General features: G+C 35.5%; 1 protein-coding gene and 1 long non-coding RNA gene across 3 annotated transcripts; both read right to left on the bottom strand.

Annotated features, from left to right (window-relative positions):
• Positions 1 to 30: 30 nt before the first annotated feature.
• verm (LDLa and CE4_CDA_like_1 domain-containing protein vermiform) lies at positions 31 to 12,806 on the bottom strand. 2 transcript variants are annotated; one of them, XM_017609464.1, is made up of 6 exons: positions 12,704 to 12,806; positions 12,530 to 12,610; positions 4,014 to 4,134; positions 2,264 to 2,376; positions 1,421 to 1,570; positions 31 to 1,329 (listed from the first exon to the last, which is right to left on the bottom strand). In XM_017609464.1, the coding sequence occupies exons 2-6, from the start codon at positions 12,579 to 12,581 to the stop codon at positions 179 to 181; spliced, it is 1,587 nt and encodes a 528-aa protein (XP_017464953.1). In that variant the 5' UTR covers positions 12,582 to 12,610; positions 12,704 to 12,806; the 3' UTR covers positions 31 to 178. The 2 variants fall into 2 exon arrangements, with proteins under 2 accessions (XP_017464953.1, XP_017464952.1); XM_017609463.1 differs by lacking the exon at positions 2,264 to 2,376 and adding an exon at positions 3,618 to 3,748.
• A 537-nt stretch (positions 12,807 to 13,343) lies between these two features.
• Positions 13,344 to 16,938, bottom strand: LOC108358243 (uncharacterized). The gene is made up of 3 exons (XR_001846737.1): positions 16,600 to 16,938; positions 16,315 to 16,524; positions 13,344 to 13,704 (listed from the first exon to the last, which is right to left on the bottom strand). It is a non-coding gene; the product is annotated as an uncharacterized LOC108358243 (long non-coding RNA).
• Positions 16,939 to 18,047: the final 1,109 nt, after the last annotated feature.

The raw sequence follows: 18,047 nt of genomic DNA on the forward strand, positions 1-18,047 counted from the left end.
AACTGTTTACAAATAAAATAATAAAGTAGAATTTGTAAAACTCCTTCCAAGCTTATGTATAAATTACTAATTTTTCCTTTTTTTCGGCTTTAAACTTTTCATTTTGTGTGCGTGTGTGTGTGTGTTTGGATGCGTAAGGGTGTGTGTGTGTGTGTTCTTTTCTAATCTACTAATGAACTTAAACTGAGAAACCATCGCCTGTGGGATCCAAGATCCATGGATAGTTGTTAGGGCACTCCATGCAGGTGAAGAGACGCAGAGTCTCACCGGGCAGTTCTCTCGTCGTCAGTGGACACGCGTTAGGCAACGAACAGTAGGGCTGACCCTTAACGTCGCACTTCTCCTTCCATTCCTGGAAATCACGCAACGAATTGAGCTCAGTTGGATTCTGCATCCATTGGATAACTTGCAGATTTGTCACGAAGAAAACATCATTGCGAGTAAGCATCTCTTCGATGAACTTGATAAGCTCATCGCGATACTCCTTCTTGGACTTCAGCCATGAAGCGTGGAAGTGTAGACCCAATGGAGCACGGTTGCTATTGTAGTGACGATTGAAATTGTGACGCAGAAGACGTGCGAATTGCTCACCCGAAGCGACGTTTGAGCACGAATCCACCATATGACAACCGGGCAGTGATTCATCAAAGGTTGGATCATCACGACGATCCAACTCATTCATGACCATTTCCCACACTGGATGGCTACGCGATGGACAATTATGCGCATTACCGTTACACTTGTGTGGCATGCGGAAGTACAATGTGTATGGCCAGATGGGAACACGACCCAACGAAGCGGTGATCGAAGCATCGTACACGAAGAATTGATCGGCCATCATTTCGAATTGCTTATTGCCACCAACACGCAAGTATGGCGCCCGCATGCCAATGATTGAACCATCAGTAATATTCGCAAAACGTTCGATAATAAGACGAGCGCCAGCCATTTCAGCTAGCCAATCATCATAAGAGCCGCCACTCCAGTAGTTTGGATCATCTTTGTGTGTGAGCGAGAAAACTGAGATCTCATGACCGCGGCGATGCAAGTCTTGCACAGCGGAGTAATTTGTGTACTTGTGTGAAACGAAGAAGGTGCCCTTGATTGAGCAGCCGTTCGGGTTCTGACGTTGACCATTAAAGATGTCGTCGTACAAGTCAATATTATCGACATTAACAGCACCATTGAAGGTGATGGTGATCATCTGTGGCACCTGTACGGGCTCAATGGCGCCGGGGATGCGTGTACCGTCGGCGGAGCAGAAGCAATCGGGCAGCGCGCACTGTGTAGGATCGCATTCGGGTGCGCGATTTGGATCATCATCGACGGCTGAAAAGGGCGAACGGGAGGGGTGGGGGTTTAGTGGCTTCGTAGTCGAATAAATGAATATGGAAGCTATGTGGTGGGGAATTATACTCACAGCAGGCATTTTCGTCGGATTCATCCTTGCAGTCAGGCTTGCCGTTACAGAACAGCTCTTTGTCGAGACATTCACCATCACCGCAGGACAGTTTACCCTCTGGACAGATAGGTTCATCAGTCTTCAAAATAGGTTTAACCTTGCGTGGCTCTATATTGATTCGAAAGAGATGAGTTATTAGTAATTTAGGCTTATGGAATCGAGTTTAGAAACTTAAACGCCCAATTAGGTGTCTCGTAGTCGAGCAAAGAATGCGTTTAGATAATTGTGGTTTAACTTTAGGCACCTAATGTAAGCTTAAACGCATTCGAAAATACGCATATATATATGTAAGTAGAATTCTCTTTTTAAGACTCAGTGCATGCTACATGCGATCGCTCGACTACGAGATGCGTAACAGGGCTGCATGCATATTTAGAATTCCCAAAAACTTAAATAAATAATCTTACAAGAAACGTATGCAGATTGTAGAGTTAGTTGATATAGTAGATTCAAGTTAGCAGAAAACAATGTGTAATCCGAAAGTTTTGTTAGTCATTTAATGTGTAACACCACCAAAACCAAAGTTCCAAAATTTTGACAAAAACCGCTTTTGTGCAAAAAAATTTAAACTTATTTTTTTTTTTTTAGATTTTTGGAATAAACGCAGACAGCTTAATGTGAGTGAGTTTCGGCAGTGGGTGTGTTCTCAACCGAACGCTCGCTAAACTAGCTACTTGAGTACATAGTAAGTGTACAGTGAGTGCAAATAATATGTCTACACTCTACACATTTATTACATATTATGTTTTAGCAAAATTTGCAGTTATTTACTTTTGTTGTATTACAATATCAGACACTTACTTTCTTTCTCATCGCAGTTAGTTACTTTTGCTTTCCAGTCACAGGTTTGTTTTAAAATATCGAACGCCAAGCCGGAGGGGCATTGAATTTCTTTCAAACCCGATTTTGTACATCTATGGGAACACAAAAAGATTGCAAAATGTGTCTGTTGTTAGGTCTTTGTGTAAACGTTGAATTTTGAAAGCAATTATTTTATAATAAATATTTTGAATAAAAAAAAGCATAAGTAACAAAAGTCCTTATACAAAAAGAAAAAGAAAAATCACAGGGTTCGTTGAATCACATAAAAATACGCAGAACTTTGGTTTTTCCACAGAATTTCATTTTTCGTTATTGTAAATACAAGTATATGCTAAGTACAGTTGAAGAAAGTATATACGAAAAGTATTCGTACACTTGGAAAATAAAGACATACAATTTTGTTAGTTACATGTAAGGAGAAACCACGAAAAACAATTAAAAACGAAACATATATCAAAAAACATAGGCGGTACTCACTTTCCATAGCATTTTACGTGTAAAGTTGCTACGTAGCAATCTAGCACACATTTTGTTCTCGGAAGCGCAACAAAACACGTGGTAGATTGCTGCATATTAACGTTACACCTAAAATGCTACTCAATGTGAGTTCCCCTATAGTAAAGACAGTGAACAACATGAAACCACAGACGAAAATTTACAAATTTCAGTTATGACAGTTGAACTGACAGTTAGAAGAGTGCAACAGTATGGCAGAAGCACTAGTTGGAAATTAGGAGGAAGATAAGACAAAGAGCTTTACCAATAAAATAAATAGAGTTGACCACCATTTTTGACAGCTAACGCAAGTTTATGATATTTTTGACATAAGGAAATCAATTTTGGCATTTGGTAGTCAAAGGACTTTACCAATCAATTAAATAAATCGTAATTTTAATATTTTTTGTTTTCTAATGATTTTTGACAGCTGTCAAATAGCTTGAATGTCTTAAGTAGAATATAAATTTGCAGACTTTTTCCAACAATATGTTTTTTTTTTAAATGGTGAAGCACAAGATAGAAAGAAATTTTGGGGCACATAGGATGTAATGTACGAATAGATAATACAAAACGTACGAAAAAAGGCTTACTAAACATGTTAGCATGTAGTGTATGTATGTACGCATGTATGTATGTATATAAGTATGTTTATGTAAATTTAATTTTTTGTTTTCTTTTAAATTTGTACACTTTTTGCGTGCAGTGTTTACTAATTATGTATGTAGTAATTTTTACATGTATGGAAACTGAGCACAAGACGAACAGTACTAAACATAGCAACCCACAAACAACAACACACTGAACATTTACGCCAGCCCATAAACGATCGACTTACTCTCAGCTTGATCACAATTCTTGACATTCGATTTCCAATCGCATGTCTGCCCTGTGATATCGAACGCGAGGCCGCCAGCGCATTTTATATTGGCTAGGCGCGTTCTGCCATTTTCACCGGCACTGTCACATCTTCAATTGGGCAAAGAAAATGTTCAGAATTAATTTGGTTAGAAAAAGAAACGAGAAAAACAAATAAGGCAAGAAAATGCTATGAAACTAATAAATCCTAGACAGCTAATAATAAAATTTTCTCTGATCAGGAAGAAGTTTCTGCCTATTTGGCGTATTAAAATTTCTTGTTTAGGACTTTTAAAATTTTAATTCTATTATTTCGATTTTATTTTTGACAAATTGGTATTAATTTTGTAGTGATTTTAGAAAATTTCCAACATACCTGTACACTTCACGGCAATCGCTTTCGGTATCCAAACGGAAATACTCGTCTGCGGGTCTGTCGGCGCACGCTTCTTCAACATCAATGCCCTCGAGCTTGTCTCTGGAATCCTGGCATGTCGCTGTAGAATGAAAAAATTAGAAGTGAAAAATTTTGTAAAAGGATGTTTAAAAAAAAATAGTGGTCACAAAATTTAGGAAATAAAAATTTCGCTGCTTGAGTTAATTCAGAAATAAAATTAATTGATTCTTACGTCAGAATCCTTTAGAACCAATTTCCGACATATCCTTTGAAATTTGAAATCAAATTTTGCGGCCTGCAGTGCCATCCTTGTTCCTTTATTTAGCTATGGCTTTTCTTCAATCCAAATTGTGCAAGGGATGACGGAAAATCATTCCACAATACAAAATATGAAGCACCAGAGTCACTTAATGAATAATTCTAGTCTCTATCCCGATTTACCGGAAGAATAACATTCAGGGGCTTTCTATGCCTTTCAGATAGCTGTTCTTACTCATCCGCCACGGAACTATGAATTGTAATATGTTTATAAAGATATGGACTGCAACTAGATTAGCTTTTTCTTATTTAGGTATTGAAGTCGAAGGAATAAATATTTGAGTTTGGGACAGTGAGAATCGAGAGAAAAGACATTAAAAGCTATTTATGAGCTCTAGAATCGCTCTAGAAAAGCGGTGATCCCTAATATATACGCCTATAGTTGACAAAATATGAGTTCCTAATTTCAGAAAGTCCTAACCAAGAGCTTTGTACTCTCGTATTTCATGCAACGAATATGATTGGCAGTGCCTTCAACTAGCATCTAAATAAAAATATTTCGTAAGCTAGTCGAGAGATTTATGTGTTCTTAGTATAACCGGAGTAGGCGAACAATATAAGCAATAAAAGTACAAGTTGTTCAAGCCATTATATTGCATACTTTTAGGAGTGCTATTTGACATCTGAATAACATGCATTACAGTGCAATTGGAATCTTCGGCACAGGGAGTACACATACGGGTTTCCTGCGATCGATTTTGCACTTTGATTTAATTTTCTATAACAACAAGGCTAGGGGTTGGTGTTAGCCCCGTACACACATTTGCACAAAAAATGTTTTGCACTTATCTACAAATGTACTAGTTAAATATTTTATAACCAAAAGAAATTGAAAGGAAAAATGAGCCATTGCAGGCTGGTAATAGGTTGGTTAGAGAGATGAAAACATGAAATAATAGACAAAGGCCAAATTAATGCCATTTAACCGGTTACGACATTACTACACACTTATATAAGTACATTTGCACATACATACATATGTATGCATGTAAATGGCCATAAAAAGTAAAAGTTATGCGGCAGCGGCTGCTGTCGGCTGGCGAAGCGCGTTGCTAAAGCTCAGCTCAACACCGCCTGGGCAGTCATAGTGCTGCCACCAATAAAGTTTGTTAACGCAAAAAAAATCAACAAACTCGTTTCATAGATTATGAGCAGATTGCATAAAAACGGTTATCAAATGGAATACGCGGAGAAGAAAAGAGTATAAACAATTTGAAGTGCTCTTGTACAACACTTTGATTTTTTGTGTGGATAAAAAAATTCAGACGAACGTTTTTTTTTTAGTTTTTTTTTTGGCACGGGTATACATATATTTAGTTGTTTTTTTTTGTTTGAGTTGGCATCATCCATTGTTTAAGCAAATATTGATTATTGGAGTAAGAAATTTTAATTATCAGATGGATTAGCAAACAAAGTGAGGCCTAATTGGCTTCAAAAGTATGTTAGCAGTTTTAATGAATGTGTGCTTTCTTATAGGCGCATATATATGTACATACATCGTTTGTATGTCTACAAAGTATAATATATATTAATATAAATATAGGGTGATTCAAGGCTGATGCAGATTTTTGACTGCAATTCTTGGTGATATGTTAATGTTTTTTTTATTCTTATTTATCAAGAAATTGGTAATACTGGCTTTGGCAAACTCAGTCATGGAGCGATATCCAGTTGAACAACTCGTAAAAGTGATCCAAATATTCTCTGAATAGGGTCGTGAGGCAAGAAGTACATTTCGCGTATTTAGTGATTTTTTCGGTCAACATAACCGTCAATCTGAGTCCACAATCAGTTTGATGCAAAAAAGGTGAAGCAACTGGGTCGATGCAAAAACTGACACACCTTCGTGCTACTGTGGAACAAAGTGTGGACCAGGCAGCGTCACGCTCAGCACAAAATACCTATGTTTTGCAAGCCTACAAAATTCAATTCATACAGGAACTGAAACAAAGAGGCCAATTGCAGCGCTGTATATTAACCAATAGGATGCTTGAAAAACCAGCAGCAAATTTAGTAAAAGTGCAAGTTTGAAGTCGCTAAAAAATTGCGTTGATTTTTGGTAATTTTTTCACGCAGTTCTTCCATACAAAGTATATTCGACAATTATTTTTTGTATGGAGAAATGAGCAACACCTTCCACTAAAAAAATTGCCAAAAATTAACGCGATTTTCTAGCAACTTTAGACTTGCATTTTTTCATACTAAAATCGAATGGACTATAAAACAGCAGTCTTAGAATTTTTCTAAAAAATCTGAATAAAAAGTTGAAAATTAGTGTGCAAATTTAATGAATTTTCCTGAGTTTTGCACAAAGGTTAGAAATTTTATTATTATGTATTCTGGTGCATATATTGCGAAAAATTCACTGTGCCAATACTTCTGTTCGGCACTGTACATATGTATGTACGTGCATTTAAATCTCTGTGCTTTATTTCAGCAAAATATTGGTAGATTTTTTTGGATTTGTTGGTTAAAAGTATAACATAACTAAAAGTTGGTAGATCTACCAATAAAGTGGTAAAGTCCGTGCACTGATGTACAGCCCCAACTATGCCAAAAAGAGATGGACAATTTTGATATGCGCATCCTGCGTTGCTCAAGGAGTCGTGGTACGGACTTTAAAGATATTGTGTTTCATACATATTATGCCATAGACTAAAAAACATGCTAAAATAAAAAGAAAACAACTTCCACAAATTTTGTTGTGTTTTATTTATAAAAGAATATCTGCGGTACTATTGAATCACCCTGCATTTATTAGTACTATAATTTAGTCCACACTTGTCGCTACATGCCAAATCTGTTGCCTAATCAATTGCATGCGCTTTAGCAACAAAAACTGGTATTGGGTCAATTGCGGTAATATCGGCCTTAATAACACCTATCGTTGGCATGGCACAAATAAACACATACATACACATGTATGTGCATACAGTGAACTAGTAAATAATTAGCCTGTTTTACATAATATTTTAATTTTAATGAGGCCCTGCAATCGTTAATTATATTATTGAAGCCGATGTGAAATTATGTGGGCTGCCAACTGGTTGGTTCACTTCGTTTTTATTTACCCGTATTTATTTTTAATTTTTCTGGTTTTACTTCTCCGAAACTAAAAGTAGATCTACTCGCATAAAGTCATTTTTAATTAATAGGAACCATTTGCGACTTTTTAAGTTGTATCCGCCCAGTTTTTGGGTGTCTTAACTGGTCACCTTGAAGACATATATAATACATAAAAAGTGGCAAAAGATCTCAGCTAGAGTACAATTTGTTGACGGCCATTTAAACTCGTTGTTTCGTGAGATATGTATGCTTCGCACTGGTTATATAATCGGCCATAATCGTCATTGTTTTCATATGCTTCACACCTTTTTATTTCATTATCCGAGTTGAAAGAATCTACCTCGTGTTTAAGATAACATGTTGTTCTTCTAATTTGGCACTAAAATCATTTGAGGGCTTGGCCAGATATTAAAAAAAAATACGCATTTGCCTCTCTCCTTTGCGAAGTTGCGCAACAGTTGTTCAAGCTACAGGCGTCTTTGTTACATATAATATAAAAATGTAAGCTGACAGTGCAAATTATGGAGAAATCCTCCGTAGGGCGCTCTAGAATGGATTGATTGTGTGCAGGTCGTACGGTCATAGTATAGCCTCCCTAAAGTCATTCAGTGACCACTTGAGCCCTATTCTGACCTACGAAAGGGTTTTTGGAGTTGCAGTAGAGGTCGACGGATGGCGTAAAGGTGGTTGTTGTATTAAAAAAGACAACAACACGATTGGTGCTAAAATGGAAAAGGCTTGAGAGATATTGTTTATTGCTCTGAACTTGGGTACAGAAAATCTTTCAATCCACCAAAACACTGCAGCTCTTCCAAGCCGATATTTTAAGTAGCAGTGAGGAAAGAAAAAGAGCAGATGTTGGAGCGAAACCCATCTGCTAAGCTTTACCTCGACTGTCTGGCAATACTTTAACAAAAAGCATCTTTCAGAACTATAGAATTAAGTAAAAGGGTCAGAGACAGGATTTTGGATTACAGGACACAAAGGATAGAAGGTAATGAAAGGTCAGCCGACTTAATTAAAAGATAACGATACAGGTAAAGGCAAATACAAATATAAAAATTCAGACAGAGAATAAAATCGAGATTAAGGAGAAGATGAATGGGAAGATGGTGAGAAAGATCACGATAAACAGAAGGATGAAGATAAAGATAAAAATGAGGATAACGAGGATAAATATAAAGACAAAGATAAAAATAAATTTAAGATGAAAATAAAAATATGGATGAAGACAAAATTAGAGAGAAAGATGTAGATGAAGATAAATAGATACAAAGACAAACTGAACATAAATTTGAAGGTAAAGAGTAAGATAAACCTGAAGATGAAGAAAAAACAATGATAAAAATTTAGATAAAGATAAAGTAGAATATATAGATAAAGGCAGAGATACAGATGAAGAAAACAACAAAGATAAAGCTAAAAATGATTATGAAGATAGTAGAGGAAGATGAAGATAATGATAAAGAGAAAGACGAATATGTAGATAAAGAAAAAAAATAACAATAAATATGAAGACAACAACAACGATAAGGAGAAAGTTGACAATAAAGATGAAGTTAAGTTTCACCTCTTCTGCGCATAGGGACTACACGCACTCAGTTTTGTTTTGGTCTATGCGAGATCTCTCACACTTGTCAGCTTTACTTGCTGCCTAGCAACCCCTGCAGAGCAAGTTAAGCGTATACATAATGTGTATATGCAAGAAGACCTGCTCAAGTTCCTTGTGTTCTCCTGGTGAGTTTTCTGATTCGCTTGCGAAAACCTCGGATTCCTTTTCTCCCTAAAACTGCTGTCACACTGCATATACAACACCTTTTACCAATGATTTCTTCGTTGCACCGCAATCACACTGGTCTAAATAGCCTGTGCACATTTTGGATCCAGCTGGAAGCCCTCACAGCCTCTGCCATATCTTGGTTTTTATGAAACTTCAAAGAGTTTCCTTAAGATATTCTCAAGCGCTTTTTTTGATAGTTACTGAAAATGACGACCTTTTTTGATAAAAATGAAACAAAATACATATTTCTTTCATTTTAATTAGACTACCTTCGTGAGTTCGTGCTTCTTTCCGCAATTGATTTTGATTTAGCGAATTGCTTGCAGCACCCTCAATTCTAAAATGCAATTAGCCAACTTACATACATACTAGTACATACTAATGTAAAAATATTTAAGGTGCAGCAGCTACAAGTTGTTTTCTTCAATTCGAGTGCACGAAAGGCCAACTAAATGCCAGAAGTGGCTGGCATTTGTTACTATATCGGCCGCACCCACAAAATGTAGCAGACAAAGAGATATTTATGCAAGTAACCAATTTATGTATGTATACGTGCACCTGTTTTAATGGCAGTGCATTGAAATGTTCGCAAAAAAAAAAAATAAAAATTAAACAATCGGCTGTATTGATATGTGTCAAACAAGTGAAGCCAACCACTGCATTGAAGACACAGTTCGAGACATTGCATGTCTTTAATGATTTATTAATTGTTCAATGTTTGTGAAGGCACTCGTAAGTTAACTCGTCTACATTTTTTGCTATCAGTTTTTGCAAATGCTAAATCTATGCATGTATTACATATACATATATATTTTTTTCATAACAATTGCAAGTGCTTCAACACAAATGTCAATATGCATTGTAGTATGTTTGTACGTACTAGTTAGTGGTACATGTTTGACTGCGTTTAGCCTTAAGTTGTCAACCTTGATTGTGCTATTTGTCGTTTATTTTTATTTTTATAAGCAATCATGATGGACATCTATAATAATAAACCAGTTTGCGTATAATTATTGGAATTTTTATTCTTTTAGAATGATTTAAATAAACAAGTTTGATTGGCAAAAAAGAACTGATATACATATTTGTGGCACTAATTACGGCTTATAAAGTGGAATAATTGATTTATGCAGAAAACATATTGAGATTTTATAAAAAGAATGATATTTATTGCAGATAAATGAAAGGCATCATTATATGCTCTGCAGTTCTGATCCCAAATTTCCTAATCTGGCGCGGAAACTGTTGGGAGATAATTAGTGTCCCATGACTTTTCTTTCTTCTTATTCGTCACTTTTGTCAATGAAAATTAAAAAAAAAATATTAAATACATTTCGTAACCAGAAATGCAAAAGGACGCAATAACATCGTGAATGAAATGGAAAAAGCCATGACTAATATTTTAATTATATATTTTTTTCATAAAATGATGTGGGGAGTTGTAATTCGATGAAATCCATCAAATAAATCAAAATTTGAATTTTGAATTTTATATTAGTTATGACTTTTTACATTTCAACGATGGTGTTTGTTACGTCTTTTTGCGTTTCAGGTCACGACTTGTATTTGAACTAAATCTTTAACTGACCTAAGAGTTCGGCAGTAATGTTAAAACGATCTATAGTAGGTTAGGTAGAACCGCTGCTAGCTGCAGTTTCGCTCTCAAATTTTGTTAACTATCAAGATTCTGTTGGGGAAAATTTATATTTAAAAGGATTCTCTTATTAGACAAGTTAATGTTTCTTTTTGGATAGTATTTTAGTAGTTGGAAAGGGTTTTAAAGAATTTAAATATATAAAATGTTAAAAAAAATTTAAAGTAAATAAATTGCAATGTGTACCCAATATAATTTTTAAATAAAATCTGAAATAAAAATGATCTGAAAAAACACTTATAAAAGGAATAAAATAATTCATAATTCTTTAATTTTTTAATTAAAGTTTAAAAATTAAAATATATGAAATTTTGAAAAAAAAATTAAAATAACTGAATAGTTTTTAAGCTACAAAATATGTAAACTTCCTAAATTCGTAAATTTTCAAATTAAAACTTTTTTAATAAGAAGTAAATCGAAATTTTACTGATTTAAGAGAAATAACTTGAAATAAAGCCCCCAAAAAAATATATATATATAAAAAATTCTAATTAATTAAGTTTGATATATTCAAGTTCGAAAATTTTAAAATTTAGTCAGCTTTAGAACACTAATGCCCGGTTTCATCAATTAATTTTAAAATTTATCAGGCTGTCAAAGCTTAAAATAGTTATATTTCCTAACAAAATTGTATTATTTTAAACTTTCAACAGTCTGATCATCAGACAAATATTCCAAAAAAATTGTGTCATTTGAAATTTTAACAGGCTAATAAATTTAAATTTGATTGGTCAATTTGAAAAATTGATTCTTTTTTAATATTAAAATTTTTAAAATCAAAAATTAAAGAATTTAAAAGCTTCTAATACGTAAGAATGTAATAAAGTTTGATAAATTAAAAAGTTTAAAACTTAATAAAACTTCGAAACTTTAAAATTGTAAAATCCTAAATTTTTTCAAATGTCAATTATTGACAACTAAATTTTAAATTAAAGAATTTAATAGCTTCGAAAACGCAATAATTTTATATAAATAAAAACTTTTTAAAAATTCATGATTTGCAAAGCCAAATTAAATGAATCAAATTTAAATCCAAGAAATTTAAAGTAATTCTTTTGGAAATACTTATGAACGAAAAAATTACTTAACAGACAGCTTTTTGTAGCTTTTGCTATTGAAATACCCCGAATTTAAGATAAATCTCATTGTGAAATTTTAAAATTGCATTACGTAATTGCATGAAAATGAACTTATTACTGTTTTTAACAATTAACGGTAAATGTGTACAAAAGCAATTTAGCGTTGAATACCACTATTGACCGCAAAACCATTTCCGGTTAAAGTCGTGGAAAATAGATATTAAGAAATTAGCAAACTATGCACGCATGCACGACTTTTATACCTACACGTAAGTAAAAACCACAAATTTCGCAGAAAAATTCCTCAAAACAATTTTTTTTTTTGAAAAAAAGCACTTTTTCGTTACATTTTGTTACTTTTATTGACAAAGACGTTCACATTTCTGGCAAGACACTTCTTGAAAATAACATACTTTGAATAAAAAAAGGTACTAAACTTTTTCAAATCTTTGAAAAATCTTTAAACCATCGATTGTTGTTTTAAACAAACACTTTTTTGAAAAAATAACTTTTTAATTAAACTCAGCTGCGAAATTTTCATTAACATTTTTTTTAATAATTTTATTTCCCTTAATTCATTCTTGAATTTCTTACTCACCCAGCGCACAGCACAGCAGAAATATAGAGAAAATTGGCAACACACGCGCCATATTGCGTATGTGCTTCCACTAAAACTAAACTGAAAATTTGTAGAAATAAATTTGATTAGCTTATTTATTGTAGTAAAATTTAACATTTTATCAAAATTAAAAAAAAAAAAACTGCAATTTACTTTAACAAAATTTGGTTTATTTCTTCAACGGACAGCTCTCGAGGTTTTCACTCGATACACAGCCACGCTTACACTAGGTGTTGGCCACTGCCAACAAGTTCTATTTATTAAGATGGCCAAAACGATGGGGCAGTGTGGTGAATTTCTTGTTTTTATGCAACTTGTCTTAAGGGAAATACACATATGCGCGAGACCACTTTTGGCTCGAAGGGGAAAGCGAGCAAGTGAGCTCCGGCAGGAGAGAGCAAAGGCGAGAGACGGAGCTAAAGAGTAGGAGAAGAAACTGAGCAAGAGTGGTGGCGAGAGTGGGGTAGCGCACGAAAAAGTAAGCAAAACCTTTAAAAGTTGGAATTTGCAGAGCGCATAAGTGGCTTACCTTGGTTTGAAGATGGTGAAGCTTGAAAGCGTAGGGAATGGCATGTTTTTTTTTTGGAAAAAACGTAACCTTATATTGTAAAAAAAAAAATATAAAATTTGACGAGAAAGATCGGAACTTTTATTTTATAAATCGTTAGTTTGGGCTTTCACTATTCGGCGCAGCGTTTTTTTTTTTTTTTGATTTTGTTCAGACACTCTCAACTTATATGCCCCATACCACAATTTCCCCACTCAGCGCACAAATACAAGATTATTTTCTGCACTACATGCACACATACACATGTATGTATAATGTACTTACTTCGCTAAAAACCGATTCCGCACACTCTTCGCTTGAATTTGCATTTGTATTCAAGTTTTTTTTTTTGTCTTTCAAGTCGAAGTTGTAAACAAGTTTATTTATATTTTTGCAAAGTATTACGCAGCACTTAAAATAACCAATCTTGCAGTACTTACCATAAAAAACCATGAAACCATCTATCAATGCTGCTGCGCTTTTACGCTCTTTCCCGCTCGCAGTCGCTTTTTATTCACCACACTAAACGAAAGTGGAGAAAAATCTATAGCGCAAGTTTGTTTCTTGCGTTAAGTCTTTTGTGGAACTTAAGTTCGCGCACTGCAGACTGTTGGATTTGTAAATAAATGAAAAAATGTATATTAAAACTGTGGTAAAAAAAAATCACTCTCTCGTTTGTTTATAAATAAGTAAGTAAATGCCAAGCCAACAGCTTACAGGTGAAATGTCAGGGGTGCATAAGTCGTTTCTGCATTTACATACATACATTCGTTTTCTTTTTACAGATATAATCGCTTCAAAGTTTTGAGTGTTTTTTTTCTTTTGTAATTTGAAGAAATTAAATAAAACACCAAGAATGTGTAATTACTACGCTGGTGGCAATGCCGCCATGCGCCTTTTTCTTTATTCACGGAATTCGACGTAGGTGCGAGCTTCGTACTTCTTTTGTTCAATTTGTCGCGCTACTTTGTATTCGATTTCTTTGATTTGTTTACTTTCAAAATGTTATTTGATACGGTCTCCTACTCAATACCTTTATTTTTCAAACATATGTATATCTGTATGTATGTATGTATTTGTGGAAATTTCCTTTGCAATCATGCAGCATATCGAGCTCTAACTACCAAAAATACGCGAGTGATTTTTTTTTATATTTTTGTTTTTTTTTTATTTTCATCAGATATTCTCCCAGAGTATCTAAATGATTTTCTGCGTAAAAGGGAAATTTTGAAAAAAATTTCACTAACGTTTTTTTTTTGGCGGTTAAGGCTCGTTATTGCAATATACTTGCAATGAATAATTAAAAGAATAATATTTTGCCAAAAAAAATCTCTGACTCTGAGAAATGCATACTAGCTTCCTTTATTTTTAGTTTGTGTTATAAAAAGTCAAACAAGTTTTAAATAATTTTTTAAAATATTTTTATATAAAAGTATCAGCAATATATAAAACAGGGATTCGTATTTGAAGAGCTTGCTGCATTTCTAGACATCCAGGGTACTTTCAACCATATCACAGCTACGGAAGTCACATCAGCTCAAACCAATCTGGGCATAGATTTCCAGCTAGCTTCACTCGCACGCTAGGTGATGGTAGGTTGGGTCGTGCAAGCGGAATTAGCAGCAGCTTCGCTTTATATATAGTTTGCAGGGGAGCCCCGCGGAGTGGGGTTCTGGCCCCTTTTTATGGATTATACGGCAATTAATGAATTGCTGTAACCACTGGACGAGCTCCACCTCTACACTAATAGCTCAAACCTAGAGAATAGGGTAGGGAGTGAGGTTTTTTAGCCTAGTTGGGGCTGGAAAAATCATTTCCCCTACCCGACCCATGCAGCGGCTCAAGCTGAACTTTACTATCTTTATCTACTTAGACAATCAGGCGGCACGCAAAGCGCTTAGCTTGGTCACATGCAATTTAAGAACCATAGCGGACTGCCGCAGATCTCTAAATGAGATGGCAAAGCAGTCTACTATACCCTTTGTATGGCTGGTGGGTCACCGGAACATACCAGACAACGCGAAGACGGACCACTTTTGCAGTCCTGGAAGGGTTGAGGCAAGCTCATTCCAATGGACCTATCTCGTTAACAAGCAAGTGATAGGTGAGCTAGTCTCACCACTTGCAGCAATACAAAACTTATGTGGCTGAAATGGAACAAGAAACGGTCGAAAGGCTCCTCATGCTGGACAGAGAGGACTTGATGTCATCGGAAGGCGCGCGGAGAGGTTAGGGGTACCCTATAACGACTTCTGCAGAAATTAAGAAGAGCTAGAAACTTTGTAGAAGCAGACGAAAGTTTATGGATTTAGAAATTTTTGAGAGTTTAACGGACATAGCCAAAGTAGGAATACGGCAATTTCCAGGTTTCGCAGACTCTACACGATGGTCACAAAACGGTACTACGACTAAGGGCCGGGGTGTGCTAATGGGGTTACTAGCGGCCGCCTCAACTTAATCTAACCTAGCATAGGGCTAAAAATAACTCATGGAAGATTAAGACATTTCAGAAAAATCTAAGGCCAATCGTTTATAATAAGCTCTGTCACCCCAATGCATGAATAACGAAAAACCAAGTACAAACTGGAATTAAGATGTCCAGACTTGAATACATGTAGAAGTCGCAATCAATAATACCCGCTCAAGAACCGTCTTTAAATCTCCACTCTAAGAAGGACTCTTATTAAATATGGAAGAATTCATTGGACTCCTATTCGGTATGAGATCTCCACTGTCGCAATTCGAAGGCTATTTCGTCGAGCTGGCAAACAGAAGAAGGGCAATAGAACTAAATTTTGGTCCAGACGAGAATTTTCTCTGTTCATGTCTGGCGATTTAGAGGAAAATTTGAATAGTTATCTTCCATTTTGGGGGGTAAATGTCAGCCACAAGGATCTGGATGAAAGCAGTCACTACAACCTAACTTAACCAACACTGAGTTTGAGCTTCCTAACTGCAGAATAAACCAATGAAATTTCGTCGTGATGAATTCCGAACTACTCCAACGAATTGCAAGACGTAGACGGTAGACCTATCCATACAGTTCCCCATAAGTGTGCGTACAGACGTATACACTCCGAAGTAAGTACCGTAGTCTATGCACACATAAACGCATGACTACCCAGTACAATGATTACTACTTCTGCGGCAAGCAATCAACAATGACCGTGAAATTATAAATTACTACTTACTAGCTACTACTTTTTAAAATACCCACCTTTAAATTCTGCTTCAAGTAAACAGTTTGTATTTTTCTGTGTAATAACAGAATGGCTGTTTATCCGCAATTAAGTTGCGTTGTGCTAATCTGCGCCGAGCTCTGTCTGCTGGGCTGGATTGGGCCGGGCTCAATACCCTGTAATCACGCACTGCTTAAAGCTGCGCCTGAAGATCAAAGAGTTTGAACGATGGTCGCTGCGACGCATGGCTGTTGAGAAAGGCGACAATATTTTAGAGTTTTTTTTTTTAAGATAATTTTTTCGAGCTTCTTATATGTTTATACATTTGTAAGTTAAGCGTCGTCCGCACATTAAAGATGAAACTACACACATACGAGCGTATGAAATTCAATTAAATCTGCCGCTAACCGCACCTGCAACGCATTACAAGTAACATTTAATTGAAATCGGTATCGCGATTACTCTCTAACTGCTTTATTTTGTTCTTGCCTTTTGTAGTTCACTTTGAATACTAAATTTGTAGTTCTTTAGTTTTGCTGTTCTTCTGTGTTTATGATTGAATGTGGTGATAAAAATGTAAAGACTGGTGCTGCATAAATATATATCTTACTCAATTATGTGTAGAATATAGAAAAGTTGAAAAGATCATGGTGAATCCATTGCTCAAGTACGAGAGAAACTTTGAATGAGCTCGTGGTACATACATCGTACGAAACTTTGTATATACTTACTAGCCGATTGTTCCCTTTGTAAATCTTACGCACTACGGGAGATGTAAGTGGTTTTTCGTTATCAAAGTCTGATTCTACTGAAAAATGAGCCTAGCATTTTCACATTGACGGCATTCGCTTTCAGTATAGTTTTCCAAGTATTTTAAGCCCATTTTCAATAAGCGCTGTGAATACGGGCGCTGAGCATGTCGTGTTGAAAAGAGTGATTTCTGTATTCGGGAAGTAATTCTTCCGTTCTTAAGGCAGTACGCAGTTCTTAAGAAATCTGCTACGCTTTCTACTAGGGTTTTCTAAAGTTTTTTGTGGAAAAAAATAGCACAAGACAACACATGTTTGCAACCGAAATATATGCCCGTTCCATTACTTCTTGAGGAAAGAGTAAGGCAACAGCCTGTGAAATATCAGGTGTCAAATCTGCGGTCTTATTGAACCACCTTATCTTTTTTCGCGCAGAATATGCTTCGTTATCTCATCGTTCTCAATTCAGACAGCCCTATCTGGTGCGTATGAGAACGTAAAAAGTTATGACCGGGCTTATAAACCTTAAATAGCCAAAGGGACTGGCTGTCTAAAGCCCCTACTCCTAGCGTATATTTCCAGCGTTTAGAGTTGACATACCAGTAAATCAAAAGTCTCAAATATAAACAGCCAACTACATAAAGAGCATCTAAGACCCTTCACGCGCCAGCTCTTAAGAGACTTGATTACGTTGAATCCCTCAGTGGCATTGCACTCTGCACAGTGTTATCATGTTTATCAAGGTAGTGGAAGGCCCAAATGGCTTCATGTATTAATTTGTAAAGCACAAGCCTAGAACTCAGCCTGAAACATAACGGGCCACGCAACCATTGCATTTAAAAGTTTAATGCCCGGTCTATAAATAGGTACGCACACCCGTTCGTAAACTTTTAGAGCTAGAAAGCCTTTCCTTTTACTAGAAAATCTTTCGACCTTCGGGATTTTTGGTAAAAATATCTGTATGATGCTGAAGACCACCATGAGATACTTGCGACCTACTGCTGACTGATTATATGAGTGGC

Source organism: Rhagoletis zephyria, unplaced genomic scaffold (assembly GCF_001687245.7).
Source record: "Rhagoletis zephyria isolate East Lansing unplaced genomic scaffold, Rhagoletis_zephyria_1.1 Rzeph_scaffold_00225, whole genome shotgun sequence".
NCBI classification, from domain to species: Eukaryota; Metazoa; Arthropoda; class Insecta; order Diptera; family Tephritidae; genus Rhagoletis; species Rhagoletis zephyria.

What these genes read in the sequence shown, in the direction of transcription:
- verm (XM_017609463.1), bottom strand. Translation starts at nt 12,581, where the DNA reads ATGGCGCGTGTGTTGCCAATTTTCTCTATATTTCTGCTGTGCTGTGCG. An exon ending in GAATTGTGATCAAGCTGAGA is followed by an intron (nt 1,571 to 3,617) that starts GTAAGTCGATCG and finishes GAATCAATATAG; the next exon opens with AGCCACGCAAGGTTAAACCT. An exon ending in ATCCGACGAAAATGCCTGCT is followed by an intron (nt 1,330 to 1,420) that starts GTGAGTATAATT and finishes CGCCCTTTTCAG; the next exon opens with CCGTCGATGATGATCCAAAT.